The 21,534-nt window shown below is 40.6% G+C and overlaps 1 protein-coding gene and 1 non-coding gene across 3 annotated transcripts in view; both read right to left on the bottom strand.

Annotated features, from left to right (window-relative positions):
* The window catches only part of LOC101344421 (phospholipid-transporting ATPase IB), a 685,896-nt gene that overhangs the window by 267,430 nt on the left and 396,932 nt on the right, over window positions 1-21,534 (bottom strand). For both annotated transcript variants that reach the window (XM_023740920.1, XM_004386566.1), the window contains exons 25-26: window positions 17,409-17,592; window positions 9,849-9,959 (exon numbers count right to left, since the gene is read on the bottom strand). In XM_023740920.1, coding sequence (XP_023596688.1) covers window positions 9,849-9,959; window positions 17,409-17,592 — 295 coding nt within the window. The remainder of the gene's footprint in view (window positions 1-9,848; window positions 9,960-17,408; window positions 17,593-21,534) is intronic.
* Window positions 16,033-16,103, bottom strand: TRNAG-CCC (transfer RNA glycine (anticodon CCC)). Its single transcript has one exon. It is a non-coding gene; the product is annotated as a tRNA-Gly (tRNA).

The following is a 21,534-nucleotide window of genomic DNA, read 5'->3' as shown; positions in this document are numbered from 1 at the left end:
AGAACACATCTCTCAAGGTTTCAGAGCCCTGACCCACCAAGGCTGTAAAGCACTACTTCTAAGAGTTCTCATCAAAAGCTGTCTTCCTCTACGCCAGCAGAGAACACACTGTATTGTAACTGCTGGAGTTCTCATCTGTGTTCCCTACTAGACTCCAAGAGCAGGATCTGTTGTCTTGTTCATAGTGACCTCAAGACTCAACAGTGCTCGACTTGGATAAGGAGGATAAATGACAAACCAACCAAGTTGTTCTCTACATCAATTTTGTTTCTGGACTTGCACTTTTTTTGTTTTTTTCAGGGAGATGTAAACATTTTATGGAGTTTCAGAGGTTCAATTTTTAAACCATCAATGCCTAAATATATGTATTGTTAATGTTGGATCTTTATGATGATCCTTTTAGATAAGGCAGTTGTAAAAACATCATTAAAAAGCATATACTGTCACGTGTAAAACGCAGTAAGGGTCTACTTTTATAAAGTTCACAGTGATTGTGTATCATATAGGAGAATCCCTCCAGACTGCTGACTTTTCTCTGGCTTTATAACAACCTCGCCTTTCCCAGAACTTTTGCTAGTAAACTCCCACCTCTGTCAAGTAGCAGCAACCAGCTAGGCTTTCCGAGTATGTTTCTAACACATGCCTAACTCGTTCTGCAGCCATCCTCTGACTGAAATATAAAACCCTGCAAACCTCGCTTCTTCCCTGTTGTTCACTTGAGGGCAGGGCTGACTTCCGACGTTTATCACAGAGCTGGAGTCAACAGAGAGGGTAGGGAGGCAAAGACAGGTGCTTGACTCTTTCTGGCACACTGACAAGACCCTCTCCTCCTGACCTCTTCATCAGCTCAATTCCTACTCACACTGCATGTCTTAACTCACTCCACCCTGCAGACCTGAGGCCCTGACCCACCAAGGCTATAAAGCGCAACTTCAAAGAGTTTTCACCAAACGCTGTCTTCCTCTACGCCAGCACCGAACACACTGTATTGTAACTTCTGGAGTTCTTATCTGTGTTCTCTACTAGATTCCAAGAGCAAGATCTGTCTTTTTCATCTTGTCCTCAGGATCCAACAGTGCTTGACTCGGAAATAAATGATACAAACCAACCAGCTGCTGTTGAGTTGACTTCAACTCACCGTGACCCTATGTGTGTAAGAGTAGAGCTGTGTTCCACAGGGTTTTCAATGGCTGTGATGTTTTGGAAGTAGATCTCCAGGCGTTTTTTCCGAGGTGTCTCTGGGTAGACTCCAACCTTTTGGTTAGCAGCTGAGCAGGGTAAGCGTTTGTAATACCCAGGAACTCCAAATGATACAAGGGGAGTTTCTATTTCTAGTGAGTTCACATTCTCAAATTACCCAATGAAAAGTCTTTCTCTAAAAACCAAAAACCAAACCCACTGCCATCAAGTCAGTTCCGACTCATAGCAATCCCATAGGGTTTCCAAGGCTATAAATCTCTATGGAAGCAGACTGCCCCATTTTTCTCCCGCAAAGCTGCTGTTGGTTTCGAACCACAGACCTTTCAGTTAGCAGTCGATTGCTTTAACCACTGCACCACCAGGCCTCCTTAATTTTACCTCTAGCATATTAAAATTATAATCATTGCTCAACAAATTACCAGGATAAAGTATAAACCAGTCATGTAATCATGAACTCTGCAAACTGGAATGTTCTTGGAACGGGTTTGGCACCAGGCCTGTACATGAACTAACTTCCCTGAGCCCGCAACTCTCAGAGCATGTCTCCTGCTCTATTCACCCACCACTCCCAACAGACTGGAACTTTGAGAGCAGGGACAAAGCTTGTTTTTGTGTCCCTGGATCTAGAAATCTCTCTGTTATAGAGTAAGTGACACATAGTTGTTGATTTAACAGTATTTGCGTGATACCATTCTCCTAGTTCTTAAAACCAGGAACTCTGGTGGCAGTTAAGCATTTGACTACTAACCAAAAAGGTTGGCAGTTTGAATCCACCCAGCAGCTCCATGGAAGAAAGCCCTGGTGATCTGCTCCCATAAAGATTTACAACCCAGGAAACCCTATGGGGAAGTTCTACTCTGTCACATGGGGTCATGATGAGGCAGAATTGACTTGATGGCACGTAACAACAGTTCTTAAAATGAATTTTAGTTAGGCTGAAAATTCTAACACTAGGATTTATCCAAACAATGTACCTGTACTACAGAATGCTCTAGTGCTGAAAATAAATTTAGAGAAAAGAAACCACATGTAACAAGAACCAAAATAGATTTCCATTCTCCTTCTATAAAGCTTTTAATAGAAAATGGATGGATGGTTTCACATTTGAGGAAGCCACAGACATTACAGGAAGGCCCATGTGTGGACTGTGCTTTTTGACCTGTTTCCCACGAACAAGCCAACATTAAGTGCACAGCTACCAATCTAGGCCCTCAAACAGAGAATATGTATCAGGAAACATAAAACCAACTGACCAAGCAGATACACAGGCCAAAAGAGGCAGGCTTAGCTGTCAGTCATTTTGTATTTTATGATAACAAGATTCCTTGTGTTGAGGACAAAACATATTTTTCTGAGCTATATTCAATTCATAAACATACTCAAAAGGGGGGATTTTTTATCATAGTTTAAAACATCTATCGTCTGTCTATTCTAACACTTCAAGTGAAATATACCCCAAAGTCACTGTGTTCTTTCATAATTCACAATGCAGTCTGGCTTACTATAGGGAAATACATACCCATCTGGAATATGTCTGACCAGCTCTGCAGAGTTTCTGCAGATTTGCATATTAAACTTAAGTTCCCCAAATAAGAAGTCAATCATATACTAAATGAAAGAAATGGCTACTACAAGCAATTCAACTGTAATCATTTTCAAACAATACCAAAAAACCAAACCCACTGCTGTTGAGTTGATTCTGACTCATAGTGACCCTATAAGACAGAGTAGAACTGCCCCATAGGATTTCCAAGGCTGTAATCTTTATGGAAGCAGACTGCTACATCTTTCTCCTGCAGAGTGGCTGGTGGGTTCAAACCACCAATCTTTTAGTTAAGCAGCCAAGCACTTTAACTGCTATGCAACAATAGAGACACGAAGAAATGGAGAAAAAACCAAAACTTTTTCAAAGTCAGGAAAAAATAAAAAAGGGACTATACATGAATTTTCAGAGAAATAAAAAATTTATAGTACTCATTTACTGAGAATTTTTTTCATATAAACCATAATTCGTTTTACTTTTTTAGTTTGAAGACACACAGAAAATGAAATGCTGGCAGGCCTTATCTCATATCCTGTAGTAGTATGTGGCACAGCTTTTTCTGTTTGCTTCCTGCAGGCATGTCAGATGTTGGCAAAATTTAACTAGTTCTCAACTAAATCCAGTTGGTTAGGCTTCATTTCACGCCGATATTGCTATGGTCTTAGACTCTCTATTTCTTATTCAGTGATAATATTTCCAGGCCTCCATGCTAAATATGTATCTCATTCCCTGGACTTTTTCCCATACCAGTTAATGATCCCAGGAAAACACTAAAATCTCTCATAGATGTTGTCAAGAATAAAGACACTGTAAGTGATATATAACTCCCACTTTTTCACATAATGAAGTTCTCAGGTGGCACAAATGGCTATGTGCATAGCTACTAATTGAAAGATTGGTGGTTCGAGGCCCAGGGATCTACTTCTGAAGGGTCACGGCCACCGAAAACCCTGTGGACACAGTTCTACTGTGACACACATGGGGTCGCTATGAGTCGGCATCAACTTGATAGAAATTTTTTTTGTATAAGTGGTACACAATTCCTAGTTTTTCACAGAAATATCCATATGGGTATTCTCTGAATTAGGAAATACCAGCTGTCATCATAATTTCAAAGTCTCATCTCTATTTCAAAGATAATTTGGCGTATCTTCTTTATTGTTACACTAAAGTTTAAAATAGATCCACATCATACTTTTTTGAAATATAGGTTAAATTTAAGTCACTCTCCTATTTTTTTTGCATTTAAGTTTTATTATCACTAAATATGTTATCTGTTCTAAATACGTTTTGCCAAGGGTTCAGAATGAACCATGGAAAAAAATGTACACCTAATAAATACTTACAATGCTGACAGTGCTAGGCTTTGGAAATGTACTTCGTTAAGAAAATTTTGAAATAACAGACTCCTAGTTTATTAAAAAGACAGGGTAGGTAGTTTAAAGAATTTATTCAATCCTTCCCTTTAGGAAATACCGCAGAGAGGTCACGTTAGGACTTCAGAAGTTTATAGGAATCCTTCCCTAAACCCACAACCCCCAATCTTTGCATTTCAGGCAGATTCCTCACATTGTCAAAATCAATGAGTTTCAAAAAATTATTCTGTCTTTTCTGCATATAAATTATATGGGAAGATAGTTACATAATGGTCATGATTTATGCCACAGGCTTAAAAACTGCATTTAAGTTCTCTGCTTCCCATCTGCCCTACATACTGACAACAAATTTTCTGTAATCACTTTTTCCATGTAATTTGCCTATTCCAGAATGAAAAAGGGATTCCACCTTCTAATAGCCACAAAACTCCTGTCAAGTTATTCAGATCACCTTCACTGGCCACTCATATATCTTATCCAGTCCAATCACTTTGCTTTTGCTAATTTTCTTCCTATGCTTGCCCCAAACACGGACAAGGCATGTGGCTCCCTTAAGTCAGCTGACAGGAATCCAATCTGCTTGTCAAGGCTACTTTAGCCCACAGCAGGATTTTACCTTCAGAGAATTATGGTCCATCTGGCCAAGGCCACAAAGTTTAGTTTAACACTAAACAAAACTATATGTAAAGTGTTTTTCAAATCTTCAATAAACTCTCCAAAACATAAGATCCGTCTATACATTTTTGTATCCCTCTGAAGACACATGATGGACCTTTGACAAATACTTGGGCAGTGACATTCTAGTTATTTTCCACTACGGCTGGGACATTCTGGTCATTATATACCTGGGCTGTGACATTCTGGTCATCATCTCCTAGGACTGTGACATTCTATTTATCATCTTCCAGGGCTGTGGCATTCTGGTCATTGTCTACTAGGGCTGTGACATTCTAACTATCATCTACTAGGGCTGTGACATTCTAGCTATTGTCTACTAGGGCTGTGACATTCTGGTCACCATCTACGAGGGATGTAACAACCTGGTCATCATGTACTAGGGCTGTGACATTCTGGTCATCCTCTACCAGAGCTGTGACATTCTAGTCATCATCTACTAGGGCTGTGACAACCTGGTCATCATGTACTAGGGTTGTGACATTCTGGTCATCGTCTAGGAGGGCTGTGACATTCTGGTCATCATCTACTAGGACTGTGACATTCTGATCATCATCTACTAGGACTGTGACATTCTAGTTACCATCTACTAGGGCTGTGACATTATGATCATCATCTACTAGGGCTGTGACATTCTGGTTATCATCATCTGTTAGGGCTTGTGATGTTCTAGCCTTTGTCTACCAGAGGCAGACAGAAAATTGCCTCTCAATCTCTAATGATTACCATTCAGTTTTAATTCATAGGACTGTACACCTAAAAACGATGAATCTTAGTGAATGTTAATTATTCCTAAATAAAACTGATTGAAAACAACAAAAAAGAAGGGCTCTAGTGGGAGTCAAGGTTGGCATCAACCAGGGCTCAGACCACAGAGGGAGGAGTCATGAGTGGAAGGAAGAGTTTGGGATTTTACTAGAAGGCAATGGTGAACCCTAAAGAGATGTAAGAATGGTAGTGGGAGTCATTCATTCATTCACTCATTGTCAACAGTTTTGAGGGCTTATGTTCCAGACACTGCGAGGCACTGGAATTGACCAAATGCACGTTTTGGAAATCTCCCCCTGGCTGCACGATAGTTAGTCGAAGGTGACAAAACTTTGGTTTTTGTAACTGTCCAGGTAAAAGGCACTAAATTAAAACAGTAGCAGTGGGGACTGAGAACAAAGGTCAGATGTATTTTCAGTTCTACTTATTAACAGAGACACTACTAAATCACTGACTTTATTTTGTTCCCATTTTTTAACCACTTAAAGCAACTGGGTTGAGTGACTGTCTTTTCTCTTATTTTAGCCTAAACAAATTTTATGTGGCACACCAAATAAGCTGTAAGTAAGATCTGTTAACAACAAAATACCTCATGTAAGAATAAAAATACATAAAACAAGTATGTGTCATTCAAGGCACTATGGTAAGAATGGTCTAATTAGACGAATATCTTTTTGCTGACATATCAATGGATTGTGTCAAGGGAAAGCTGGTATTCCACAGGGCTTTTTGTTGGTGAAACTGGAGACGACTTGAGGTTTGTCAATACCAAAAAAAAAAAAAAAACCCACCAAACCCGTTGCCGTCGATTCGATTCTGACTTATAGCGACCCTAAAGAACAGAGTAAAACTGCCCTATAGGGTTTCCAAGCAGCACCTGGTGGATCTGAACTGCCGACGTTTTGGTTAGCAGCCATTATTCTCAACCACTACGCCACCATACCGGAATGGTGAAATAGACTGTAGAGAACCATACCATGAAATACCATGCAATAGATCTTTTTGAATCGGTGGGGAATGAGCTCCAAGATACACTGTTAAGTAAAACGTAAATTACTGAACACATACCACAACATGATGACATTTATGCAAAAACATCCATTTGTTCATATTTGTACACATTGCCATAAATACATAGAAAAAGGTGAGAACAGAATATACACAATGGGATTGCAGAGGAGAGCAGAGGATGGGGTTGAGCGTGAAGAGAACTTTCTGCTTGTGTTCCATACTGCCCTGAGAATATATCCATGTATTCCAATTTGATAGGTTAGGACACCCAGTGAGTAGATTACATTACATCACAGGCCTATGGCTGTTCCAAGCAGTTTTTATGGACAATTCAAATCATTTCAAGATCCTCATAGTAATGGCTAAGACTATGAGGTATATGTGTGTGTGCATGTATGTGTAGTTTTTTAAATTTTCTGAATTGTTTTTAGGCTACATTTTTAATAACTAAGTATAAAAACAAAACCTGGTAGTTACTTGTATGAGAGGGCATTTAAGATGAGAACATATTGGCTATTGCAAAGGACTTCCCCTTGTAACAAGGATATCATTAAGAGAAATAATACACTCAATTCATTCCCACTTAAGTAATTAATTATAACGTTACCTTTAGAAAGCATAAGCACGCCTTGCAATGAGCAAATCTTATAGTTGAAAACATACTAAAGTAGCATGCAAGCAGTGCTTTTCTGTTTGGAATATGACATTTAAAGCGCACGTTGATGCCACAGCACCTACGTGGCAAAAGTGGACACGTCTGAGCGAGTACTCGGATAGTCTAAGCACAGTCAGAATTTTGTGTTACTTGGTTTTCAAATTTATATCTCCTAGAAATACTAAATAGAAAATTGCGCGTAGAGCAATGGAGACTTCCTTCCATTAAAAAAAAAAAAAAAAAAAAATTTTAAGAATATTTTAAAAGGAAGTTTATGGAAGACCATGTAACAATTGCTGTGTAGCTACAATTGGAAGATTAATTTGAGGCCCCCACAAGGCACTTTCAAAGCCTAGTTCCAAACAGCTTTTCTTTTTTTTTTTTTTCCCACAGACTAAGGTCATCTTCTTCTCAGCCTCACCGCAGCTAGAGTGGAAAAAAGGCAAGATAGTAGGCGTAAATGACTAAGAAGGGTCCCTGGGAAGCTCTGGAAAGGCATGGGGCTGGGAGCTTCATGCAGAATGTCTTGATAAGAAGTCTAGACTATCTGTAATTTGCTGATTGTGAGGAAGACCAGGTTATTAAGAAGCCTTGTGAGGTCAACAGCTATAGTAGCTTAAAATGCGTGTGAAACTTGGAATGACACATAGGAATGGAGATTCCACTATTCCTTCATTTTAGCCCACCACACGAGTTATCTATGACCCGAAGTGACACTTAGGAGTTACTCCTTTCACAGATACAAACAACAGGGAAGGGGGAGGAGACACGTTTCTTCAAGTGCCCAGTGGGAACTGTACCAATGAGGGCAGAAAGAAGATAGAACCCACAAAACCCATTACACGTAACATCTAAAAGTTCTTATCCAGAGCGGATTGATTTGAACACTGCTGCACAACACAGATGGACATATTATAGATGATTTTTAAAATTATTATTATTGATTGCAACCTCACCATACTGAATACATCTGCAGTTACATCTCCATATGTCTCAAGACCTTGCCGCTATTTTCTTCCTACAGATATAACCTCGTTTGTTTAATAAGAGCTGACAGGACATTTCACACAAAGGGTTCCTTCCAAATTAGGAAAAATGGATCCGTGTTCAGGATTTTAACCGGATCTCTTTTGATAGCCTGTCAAATTCTTTAAGAGTACCAACTCCTGCCATAATCAGGGCTGCCTTGGCCCACAAGGCCCTTGTGTGAGAACCAGGAAGAGACACCTTCTGTGCAAGGCACACAGCCCAGCAAGCAGGTGCCCCTTGTGCAAATTAGCAGGCTCCATACCACCTAAATATTGGAGAAATGGAGGCTACACTTTAGCTCCCATTTGCCCATTTGGCTGGGTAGCCTGTGCAGTGGGCAATCTGCCCAACGTGGGAAAATCAGCCTGAAGTAGTTCGGTTATGGGAGGAGTAACACAAATCTCTATGTTTGACTTGAACGATTCAGCAGGAGAGAGCAGACAATGTGGTAAATAAATGATTAATCACAGTTACATTAGCAAGCCACTCATTAAATTATCTAAACTGTGTATTTTAGAAGACCTCATCAAATCTGTGCGTTGGTTATTATTTTTGCCAAGGGCTGAAAAATAAGACACAAAATAAACCCTAAGAGAATGAGTTATTAAACACAATAAAAAATTATAATTGGCTTCCTGTTCCTCCACAGAAAGACTGTCTACTTCCTCTTTTTCTAAATAGAAGTTGCATCTGAACATCCGTTAGTCATGATGGCCTCAAGAGCCACTTTATAGAAGACCTGTTCTTAAAAAGGAAAACAAGGTAGTAACTGGTACTCCTACTGCTATCAATTATAAGGTGTCTGCTCTACTCTTGGTGCCCACTACTTTTCTCCTGTTCCTTTAGCTGAATCGGCACCTTGAAAAATAGTTTGACAATAGAATCTGAGCTCATTCTAACGAGGAAATTTATAGATTCCATGATAAATATAACACAAAATAGCACCACGTTCATTTTCCTGTTGTTGTTGTGCACTGTCATGTCGATTCCAACTATCAATGACCCTATATGACAGAGCAGAACTGCCCCACAGGGTTTCCTAGGCTGTAATCTTTATGGGAAAAGATTGCCAGGTCTTTTTTCCCACAGAGCAGCTGGTGGCTTTGAACCGCCAACCTTCCGGTTAGTAGTCAAGGGTTTAACCACTGTGTTCATTCTAGTAAAGAAAAAATAACCAGGTTGCCTAGAGTCCTCCACTGACCACAAAAGGGCATCAGTATCTGCTGCCCAGGCTCTGACTCCCCAACCCCCCGGAGGAGGAGGGTGTCAGTTACAGCAACAGGCAAGAGGGCAGGCACAGAGGAGCTCTGCGATCAAGGGTGACTTTATCCATCTACCAGGGTTAGAGCGTGGAAGGAGGTCATGGTCCATAGGAGAGAAGGCTGAAGACTTCTGGTGCTGCTGCTTCAGCATGAGGACTTTGATTTGGGAGGTATACCCAGGTTCAAAGGGGGCTGTTTATTTCACAGGTAGCATCTTCAAAAAAAAGTCTACTTAACAAACTCCTTTCTTGAAATTTCCTTAAATATGTCCTCTGAGAAAGGCTACATCTTCAAATTAAAAACAAACAAACAACTTAAACCTTTCTTACCTCAATAATATACAACACCACGTTCTTGTAGAAGCAGTACAATATGCATTTGGTCACTCGGTTGTAGCTCCAAGCTCCATGGACCAACAGAAGCTTCTCCAAATAGGAAAACTGAAATATATATATAACAGCCAAAGTTTAGAAGAGCCAATCACTTAGAATGAAAATCAGAGATCATTTTTTTTCCCCAATATCTTAAACGTCCGGGACTCCATATGAACTGAAGATGTCAGATAAGGTAGGTAGACAAAACTAGATTGTACAGGCAACCTGAGAAAACCATTCACTAAAGGGGCAGCTTTCAGGCCTGATGAGAACAACTAGCAGAAGAAAGATCTAACAATCTACTTCAGAAAAATCAGCCATTGAAAACCCTACAGAGCACAGTTCTATTCTGATACACGTGGAGTCACCATGAGTCGGGGTCAACTCAACAGCAACTGGTTTGGCTTTTGTTTTTTGAGAACATCTAAAATCTTCTTTTAAATCTGAATAATCATTATTTTACCCAAACAAGCTACTGGATGTGAAATGGTAATTTTCATAAGATTCTATTTAGGTTAATGCATTCTACAGGATCTTAATTATAGAAGCCTCAAATAGCTAAAGGAATTTTGAAGAAGAACAAAGTAGGAGGACTCACACTTCCTGATCTCAAAACATATTATACAGCTACATTAACCAAAATAGCCTGATACTGGCATAATAATAGACACAAAATCAACTGACTAGGAGAGCGGGTCCAGAAGTAAACATACACCCATACATATGATCAGCTGATTTTTGACAAGGATGCTAAGTCCACTCAATAGAGAAAGAAGAGTCTTTTCAATAAATGGTGTTGGGAAAATGTCTGGATCTACACACAGAATGAACATCAAAGTGTGCCTGATCCAAGCCATGGTATTTTTCAATCACCGCATATGCATGTGAAAGCTGGACAATGAATAAGGAACACTGAAGACGAACTGATGCCTTTGAATTATGGTGTTGGTGAAGAATATTGAATATATCATGGACTTCCAGAAGAATGAACAAATCTGTCTTGGAAGAAGTACAGCCAGAAGCAAAGATGGTGAGGCTTCATCTCACGTACTCTGGACATGTTATCAGGGGGGATCAGTCCCTGAAGAAGGACATCATGCTTGGTAAAGTAGAGGGTCAGCGAAAAAGAGAGGGATTGACACAGTGGCTGCAACAATGGGCTCGAACATAGCAACAATTTTGAGGATGGCACAGGACTAGGCAACATTTCATTCTGTTGTACACAGGGTTGCTATGAGTCGGAACTGACTTGATGGCACCTAAGAACAACATGTAGAAAAATGAAACAGGATCCATGCCTCACACTATACACAAAAATAAATCCAAAATGAATTAAGGACCTAAATGCGAAAACTAAAACCACAGAAATCTTAGAAGAAAATGCAGGGGCAAGGCTTTTAACAATGGATTTATCTGATATAATAACAAAAGCACGAACAGCAAAAGAAAAAGGGTCTTAATTATTAAAGGAAGGCAACAGGCTGAACTGAAGGAAAGAAAATTACAGTGGGAATGAGTCTCTACCCAAACACATATTTTACTGTGACATAATAAATGAGAAGCTAACTGATACTAAGTTGATAGGAATTTAATGGTTTTGCAGTTTGAAATAAAGAGCCAGCAATATTCTAATAAAATAAATGAGTCCAATTTGGGGTAGAAGGTCTTTGTGGAATAACCTCAATCATATTTGCTCATCCTCCTCTTTAGCGGTTTTGTCTTGTGTATCTTATTTCACAAAGGTCCCCAAAAGTTTGAACATTGAGCTAGAGGCAGGAAAATGAGACTTCATTTTTGTTTTGTAGATCTATTCTGAAATACAGCACTGTCAGTGATAGGATATATTCATATACTTATGAGGGACAGCAGTTAATATGATTATTATTCAAATTTATGCACCAAACCACTAAGGCCAAAGATAAAGAAATTGAATATTTTTACCAACTTCTGCAGTCTGAAATTGAGCAAACATACAATCAAGATGCATTGATAAGTACTGGTGATTGGAATGCAAAAGCTGGAAACAAAGAAGGATTGGTAGCTGGAAAATACGGCCTTGATGATAGAAATGATGCCAGAGATGGCATGATAGAATTTTGTAAGACCAATGACTTCTTCGTTACAAATACCTTTTTTCAACAACATAAACGATGACTATACATGTGGACCTCACCAGATGGAATACACAGGAGTCAGATTGACTACATCTGTGGAAAGAGATGATGGAAAAGCTCAATATCATCAATCAGAACAAGGCCAGGGCTGACTTTAGAACAGACCATCAATTGCTCACGTGCAAGTTCAAGTTGAAGCTGAAGAAAATTGGAACAAGTCCATGAGTCCCAAAGCACAACCTTGAGTATACTTCACCTAAATTTAGAGACCATCTCAAGAACAGATTTGACGCATTGAACACTAATGACTGAAGACTAGACAAGTTGTAGGATGACATCAAGGACATCATACATGAAGAAAGCAAAAGGTCATTAAAAAGAAAAATAAGAAAAAAAAATGACCAAAATGGATGTCAGGAGAGGCTCTGAAACTTGCTCTTGGACACAGAGTAGCTAAAGCGAAAGGAAGAAATGATGAAGTAAAAGAGCTGAACAAAGATTTCAAAGGGTGATTGAGAAGACAAAGTAAAGTATTATAAGGAAATGTGCAAAGACCTGGAGTTAGAAAACCAAAAGGGAAGAACACATTTGGCATTATTCAAGCTAAAAGAACTGAAAAGAAAACTCAAGCCTTGAGTTGCAATATTGAAGGATTATATGAACAAAATACTGAATAACGCAGGAAGCATCCAAAGAAGATGGAAAGATACAAAGTCACTGCACCAAAAGGAATTGGTCGATGTTCAACCATTTTAGGAGGCAGCATATGATGAAGAACTAATGGTACTGAAGGAAGTAGTCTAAGCTGCACTGAAGGCACTGGCAAAAAACAAATATCTAGGAATTGACGAAATATTAATTGAGATATTTTAACAAATGGATTCAACGCTGGAAGCACTCACTCACCTATGCCAAGAAATTTAGAAGACAATTATCTGGCTGGTTAACTGACTGGAAGAGACCCATATATGTGCCTTTTCCAGAAAGGTAATCCAATGGAATGCGGAAATTATCAAACAATATCATTAATATTGATGCAAATAAAACTATGCTGAAGATAAATAAAAAATGTTTGCAGTAGTACAGTGACAGGGAACTGCTAGAAATTCAAGCCAGATTCAGAAGAGGATGTGGAACGAAGGATATCATTGCTGATGTCAGATGGATCTTGGGGGAAAGCAGAGAATACCAGAAAGATGCTTACCTGTGTTTTATTGACTATACAAAGGCATTCCACTGTGTGGACCATAACATATTATGGATAACACAGTGAAGAATGGGAATTCCAGAACACTTAATTGTGCTCATGTGGAACCTGTACATAGACCAAGAGTCAGTTGTTCGAACAGAACAAGGGGATACTGTGTTGTTTAAAGTCAGGAAATGTGTGGGTCAGAGTTGTATCTTTTCACCGTACTCATTCAATCTGTATGCTGAGCAAATAGTCAGAAAAGGTGTGTGCCAGAATGGTATCCTTTCACCATCCTTATTCGATCTGTTTGCTGAGAAAATAATCTGAAAAGCTGGACTATATGAAGAAGAATGTGGCATCAGGATTGGAGGAGGACTCATTAACAACCTGTGATATGCAGATGACACAACCTTGTTTGATGAAAGTGGAGAGGACTTGAAGCACTTACTGACGAAGATCAAAGACTTCGGCCTTCACTATGGATTACACCTCAGCCTAAAGAAAATGAAAATCCTCACAACTGGACCAATACACAACATCATGATAAATGGAGAAAATACTGAAGTTGTCAAGGATTTCGTTTTACTTGGATCCACAATCAATGCCCATGGAAGCAGCAGTCAAGAAATCAAATGACATACTGTACTAGGCAAATCTGCTGCAAAAGACCTCTTAAACCAAAAAACCAAACCTGTCAAGTCGATTTCAACTCATAGTGACCCTACAAGACAGGGTAGAACTGGCCCACAGGGTTTCCAAGGAGCAGCTGGTGGATTCGAACTGTCGACCTTCTGGTTAGCAGTGGAATGCTTAACCACTGTGCCATCAGGGATCCCCCCAACTCCCCACCCAAAAAAAAAAAAAAAAGTTCTCTTAAATGTGGTAAAAAAGCAACAATGTCACTTTGCCGACTAAGGTATGCCTGATCCAAGTCATGATACTTTCAATTGCCTCATGTGCATTTGAAAGCTGGACAATGAATAAGGAAGACCAAAAAAGAATTGACACATTTAAATTATGTTGTTGGCGAAGAATGTTGGATTGTCAGAAGGACAAACAAATCTGTCTTGGAAGAAGTATAGCCAGAATGCTCCTTAGAAGTGCGGATGGCGAGACTTCATCTCACGTACTTCAGACATATGATCAAGAGGGACCAATCTCTGGAGAAGGACATCATGCTTGGTGAAGCACAGAATCAGTGAAAAAGTGGAAGACCCTTAATGAGATGGATTAACACAGTGCCTGCAATGATGGGCTCAAGCATAGCATTTTTTGTGAGGATGGCACAGGGTTAGGCAGTTTTTCGTTCAGTTGTACATAGGGTCTCTATGAGTCGGAATTAACTTGACAGTAGCTAACAACAATGAATTATGTGTGTTCTGGCATGAATATGCTGTGAAGGACAATCCTGTTTAAATTCACAGTTTGTATACATTAAATTGGCCTCACATGGGGTGGCGTTCCCCCTTGATTGCCTTAATCCCCTCGTTCTAATCCCAGGGTCAGAAGCCCCCTGCCTCTAGGCAGTCCACAAGCTCAAACCCTTTTATGGAGGGGCAATCAGGCAGTACTGAGAACATTCACAAACATTAGAAATTCTTTTGCTACAGAAAACTTCCTACTACTTTCAGATTACTTTTGAAATAAAACTTAATTGTATGTTGAAAAGAAAGATCCTGACTGAATATAATGTAACATTTTAAAAAGTATTTTGTTCAGGAGGAAACTACGTTATAATTTCCATCAGCACTAAAGAAAAGGAACTACATCCAAGACGAAATTACATTTCAATGACTTGTTCCAGAAGATTTGGCGGAAGGATGGCAACGCATCAACTTACTCCCAGATCTAAATGACTGAGGACTTCAAAATGGCAGAAGTAGGTACATATGGAAAAATAAAGCTTCCCATAAAGGCACATTAAGGATTCCAAAGGGGAATAGGGAATCATAAAATAAGGAGCTAAACAAATAAAGAGGAAGTTTGTACTTGACCGGGGCTCCCCAATGTTAAACTTCAATGAGGACACAGAACATCTGCTTGAGTCATCCTGAATGTCTCAACTTTAGCACTACAGTGATTTGTTTTCAGAAAAAAAAACTAAATTAAAATGCTATTTTCATGAGGTTGTTTAAAAAACATTAAAAACCTAGCGGGCAGGAATGATTCTCTCCAGACAAGAGCAGGAAGCTGTAGGGTAAGCGCACATTATGACACGTGGGCAAGCAATGGCTGTACATAGACAAGGTAACAATCACAGGGTGCTATCAGCCAAGGGGCTGTCGATGTTGATAAATGCACAAGGTAGGCAGGAAAAGACATGGACACAGAACTTTTGCCCACTTCATAATTTTTCCAAGGACAAGTCTTTGAGCTACCCTTATTTTTCCTTCAGTATATAACCGCACAGAGTAGTTTCTGAAAAACGCAATCAAAAACTTATTTAGCCACATCAAAATGCCAATAACAGATGGGGGCTTAAGATGTTAGCTTCAGTCAGAGGCATCTGTCATTTCAATAGGGTAAAATAATTCATCAGAGTGTGGTATTGTTAGTTTAGTAATTAAAGTTGCTGTTAGCTGCCATCAACCCCCAAATCATGGCAATCCCATGCAAAAGGGAACAAAATGCTGCCCGGTCCTGTGTCATCCCCATGACTGGTTGAGGATCGGACCATCGTGATCCACAGGATTTTCACTGGTTGATTTTCAGAAGTAGATTGCTAGGCCTTTCTTTCTAGTTGGTCTTAGTCTGGAAGTTTTGCTGAAATCTGTTCACCATCATAGCGACATGCAAGCCTCCACTGACAGATGGGTGGTGGCTGTGCATGAGGTGCATTGGCTGGGAATAGAACCCAGGTCTCCCACATGGGAGGCAAGAATTCTACCACTGAACCACCAATGCCTCATAGTAATTAAGTTAGATGTAGTACATTACATTATTGGGTGGAGAGGGTGTGAAGGCAAGGAGGAATACTGTCCTGAAATAATATGATTTCTGCTTAATCATAAAAGACCATGAACAGGAGAAGATGAAGACCATTTACCAGTTCCTTTGGCAAAGGCAGCAATTATACTGGAGGAGGGAAAAAAAAACCCTAAATAGAGTTACACAACCTGCTCCCCGCTCCGCCCTTCTTTGACCCTTTTAATTTGAAGAGCGCAACCACTCAGGATTCCGCATCTCTTAGTATTCCATTCCAGTAAACAAGCTCGTGGAATCTCCCTTCCCCAGACATTTTAAAGGAAAAGACACAAATACTTGCCTGGAACTCCTAGGGAACCTCTCAAGATCCCTTCCAGCTGCATGATGCTATAACTCAAGTATTTAATAATGTTGGAGTGTATAACACAGAGAGTTGCTGACAGACTACGGGAAGCACAATTCCCAACGGCCATGGAGCAGTTGCCTAGGGAAAGGCAACAGGCAGGTGTGCTGGGAAAGTGCCCTGCTCACACACAGGTCTGCTGTTCTCCAACACCGACCGGCTGACGCCTGGACTTCAGGCAGGTCACCTGATGACGGGGAGCCCCAGTTTTCCCACCTGTGACATCAGAATTCCTTCTCCTACCTACTTTAGGAATTATTTTGAGAATTTATGTGAAAGCAACAAAGGAAGAAGATTGATTTCATCCACTTCTCATGAGGATTTTGTCATTCCTCGCTGCACTCACAGAGCTGTGGAGCTGAAAGAAACTGTGAGGTGATTTAGTGCAGGTGTCTACTTCAGGCGGGTGGGTGCAGGGGCGTGGAGCCAGAAACTGCAGAGGACCAGAACACAAGCCTGGGCTGTATGTGGCTCCTGAACTTGTATATGTAGCCCATGGTTTTAGCGTGAAGGGCAAAAGCCCTTATTCCCTGTATTCATGGGATTAAGGCAACACATTTTTGAAAAGACTAAACGCTACACTGGAGTTATTATTAGCAGGACCAGAGGCCTAGCAGTCATGGATGGCTTCTCGCCTGGGGGACAGAGCATCCTGGCCAACCCCACGACTGGCAAAAGGAAACCCAACCAGCAGGGCAGGACCTCCAAAATGCACAAGATCAAAATGACAGAGAAACACGAACGCAATGGCAATTTCACCTATACAGCAGGCTCAAAAGAGGTGGCAACACTCTTGGGGTAGGACAGAGGTTAACCCCAGGCCTCTGGTCCAGCTGACTTCCCTATCAACAGGACGGGCCAGCTGCTCAGCCTGCTCTCACCTGGGCGATGGCGTAGTCCGAGTTGTTGGTGGCCTGCATGCCCTCGTTCCCACTGATGCCCACACCCACGTGGGCAGTCTGGATCATCCCCACATCATTGGCCCCATCCCCGATGGCGAGCGTGATGGCCTTCACCCGCTTCTTAACCACATCGACTATTTCAGACTTCTGCAGAGGAGACACTCTGTAAGAGAATAAAGAGGAGTTCTTACCCTCCTGGCTTTCCAGGGGTAACAGCTGTGATCTACATTGAGCTGCATTAAAAGGGCAGTTACTGGACAATTTCCAAACTCCATACATACGTTTTAGCTCATGTGCAAAGAAGCTTTCAGAAAACAGTAGCTGGTGACTTTTAAGTGTTTGCCAACTTCACAGATGAAATGCACAACTCAAAACTGAGTTAAGATACAGCCCATTTGTAATCATCTTTCTAAGTGGGAAGCAGGAGGGTGAATTGCTCAGGTGCATGTGTGACCTCCTGAATGATAAAGGCAGTGACGCTCAGGTCCAGAGATCTTGGGAAACATCTTCCCAATAAATCAGAACACTCGCAGAGACTCTGTTTTTGGTTTGCTGTTCATCAGACACATCATAGGGCTGGCAAGGGAATTGTCTGTAAAATTGGCTTTTACAGAAGGGAAATGAAAATTGGCAGGGCATGAGAAGGGCTTGAGTAAGAGGAAAGAGAAAAGGTTTCTCATCTAGCTCTACAAAGAAATCCAGAGATGGAAACAATGTTTGAAGGGTAGCCAAGGCAGAAGGCCACAAGAATGGGAGTTATCGGGGAAGGTCTACTATAGTGGGACCGATGGAGAAGCACAGCCCCAAAGCGGAGATGAGAGCAGCCTTTGCCAAGTGGTAATCCCTTGGATTTCCACAAAGAATCAAAGAAGGCCGACTACTTTCCATAAGCCCACAAGCCGTCAGGGGAGAAGCAGAGTCTGACCAAGTATCAGTCTATGGGGTCTAAAACACAGCACTTTAATTATAAAGAATTGTTTGTTCAGAGTCTAAGACCAGATAATATAACAACATGATAAATCTCCTAGTACTTCAGGACTGATTTATTTTATATTCTGCATTGGTAAGCTGATATTTAAATTTGGAACTTTATTGGAAAACCCCTGATTCACTTACACACACACAAAGTAAAAGACCTTTCTGGGTTTCCCGGAGGTCTAGAAGCAGCACCCACAAGCTAAAAAACCTTGGTATTTCATTCCTCAAAAAACTGTAAATGCAGGTCTGTTATTCTACAGACATTTCAAGCAGACAGACTCCATCTTCCCCTGAAACCTTAACAAAATCTAGACAAGGGGCCATGCGCTTAGTCATTTGATCCACCCAGGGACTCCTTTAGGAAAGGGGAAAACACACACAGCTCTTCTTATTCATTAAGCAAACATTTACTATGCATTTTTCTTGCCAGTCACTAAAGACTGGATACACTGACTATCCTTACAAACTAGAATGGGCACTCAGAGGCTTTCCCAGTAAGAACTATGACCTCTCATATGGCCTCCAACCCACAAAAATACCTATTCCCAGCAGACTAATCTAAAATTTATCTTACATTTCATTTTATCCACTCTGGAAAGCAAGCAGGCTGAATTTAAAGCACAGGTACTCTGAAAAGCCTTGTTAAGTTACAAAGAAAAGAAATTAGGAAGTTAGAAAAACAGAATCTTAGGGCTGAAAGGGCTCTCGGGGCCATTGCTTACGATCCAATATCCTTTTTATCATGTTTCACAAGGGTCTTCGATGATGGGACTTCATTCCCTTCTGGGGAAGTTTCAATCACTAAAAATTATTATTATTACTTTTTCTGTTGTTGAGCATACTTCAAAGCACTAATTTGACCCTTTGAGCTAGACCAGAACAAGCATTCTCCCTCTTTCAAATATTTGGAAGGCTGAAATATGAAGACCCCTATCAGATCATTCCCCCCAGAGCTCAGTTTCTGATGGCTAACTATTCTCAGGTCATTCAACCACAATTTAATTGGCATGCTTCAGAACTTAAAAATAGCCTCCAAGAATGATCTTCAAGACAGCTGAGAGCAGAGTAGAACAGAATCATCATCTCCCTAGTATCAAACACTAAACTTCCTTTAAGGCAGCCGAATATAAAATTACTGGAAGCTTTACTGTTGATTATTGATGAACTTCCAGTCAACCAAACGTAAGCAATTTTTAACACAGAGGGATATTAAGCTGTATCTATTCTTTCCAAGATCCTGCAACTGCTACTCGGAGCCAAGGGTTGGTCTTTATATTCCTCTCTCATTACATTTCTTATTGGCAGACACAGCCCACAATTCCAACTTGCTAGGCAAGTGTGACTTCTTCCATTTTTGAACTCAGTAGAAGCAGACATCAAATACAGCATAGAGAAAACACCCTAGGAGTGAAAGTTAAATAACTGTGCATGAACTTTTTCCATGCCTCATACTATTTAAGGAGGGAAAATAATTCTGAGTCCAGGTTTTTTCACAAATAAAATGGAAAAAACAAGAACCATCCACTTCGTGAGATGGCTGGGATGTATTTGTGTGAAATCATTACGCTGGCTGTCAAAGGCAAAACAGCAGTTACCGCCCACCCCGCACTTAGCATAGGAAACCTCAGTTGTTGAAAACAAACAAAAAAACAATTGAACACATCTGAGAATTGCTTGCCTCCTGACCCGTGGTTCCCAAACTGCGTCTGTTGGTGGCCTGGGGTGCTGCAACGAGATCTTTTAAATTTTCAAGGGAAAACACAGTGACATCTCTCCGGGACTGGTATGAAATACTAGCTTAAGGTAGCTCACGGTTTCAACATGCTACATTCTTTTGCATGATCAGGTATCTTTGTGAACCTGGGTTTTCATGGCTGTGATGATAAAAAGCAAGTACCGTGTGAAAATCAGTGTGGGACAGGAAATGAGGGAGGTGGTGTCCAGTCAGACTCCAAGGTTTGAGAAGTTGTGCAGAGCTCATCAGATGCCCAAATACCACCGGTAAGTGATTATGGTTATTGAAGGATTAAAATAAGTATTATTTCCTTTAATTTATGTGGATTAATGCTTCAGATGTTTGCTAAGTTGCTAGGGCATAAGTACTTCTTAAATTGTTTGACCCTAACAACTTATACTTAACATGGGGACATTTGGTGGTTCAGTGGTAGAATTCTTGCCTTCCATGTAAAAGACCCACATTTGATTCCTGGTCAATGCACCTCATATGCAGCCTCCACCTGTCTGTCCATGGAGGCTTGTGTGTTGCTGTAACACTGAAAAAGTTTCAGTGGAGCTTCCAGACTGAGATAGACTAGGAAGAAAGGCCTGGTGATCTATTTCCAAAAATCAACCCAACCAGTGCAAATCTTATGGATCACGATGGTTTGATCTGCAACTGATCACGGGAGATGCAGGACTAGGCAGTGTTCTGTTCTGTTGTGCGTGGGTTTGCCATGAGTCAACGCTGACTTGATAGCAACTAACAACAACTACTGCTATTTAATAGAAACTGATTTTTCTCTTGGCTTAAAGGAATCACAAAAAATTACTTAGACACACACACACACACACACACACACACACACACACACACACACGTTGACATCAAGTCAATTTTGACTCAGAGACCCTACGGGACAGAGTAGAATTGCCCCAGAGGGTTTCCAAGACTGTAATCTTTACAGAAGCAGACTGCCACACATTTCTCCTTTGTAGAGGCTGGTTCAAACCGCTGACCTTTCGGTTAGCAGCTGATCACTTAAGCACTACGCCACCAAGGCACTGTGAATCCAGGGAATCTAGAAAATCTGGAAACCTCAGCATGAATCCCTATTCTCTATGATTACATAAATCACGTGTGACATACAATTACTCATCCACTGAGGTATAACTTCATCTAATGGTATCATCTTGTAGCTGTTATCCCCTTTACTCGTCTTCTGCATCCATGATGCTATCGCAAGAGAACAGGGAACAGAAACTTAAAAACAGCTCTGAGACAGGCCTAATTCCTTGAGATTCTATAAGCCACCAAAGAGATCAAGCAAGCTGGCTGATTTATCAGCAAACCTAGGGTGGTCTGGAGAGAAAGGAGCCTGCAGGGTAGCCACGGATACCACAGGGCACC

This window comes from Trichechus manatus, unplaced genomic scaffold (assembly GCF_000243295.1).
Source record: "Trichechus manatus latirostris isolate Lorelei unplaced genomic scaffold, TriManLat1.0 scaffold00168, whole genome shotgun sequence".
NCBI lineage: Eukaryota > Metazoa > Chordata > Mammalia > Sirenia > Trichechidae > Trichechus > Trichechus manatus.
Note: the sequence above shows the minus strand (reverse complement) of the source record. Positions and strands in the feature narration are given on the sequence as shown.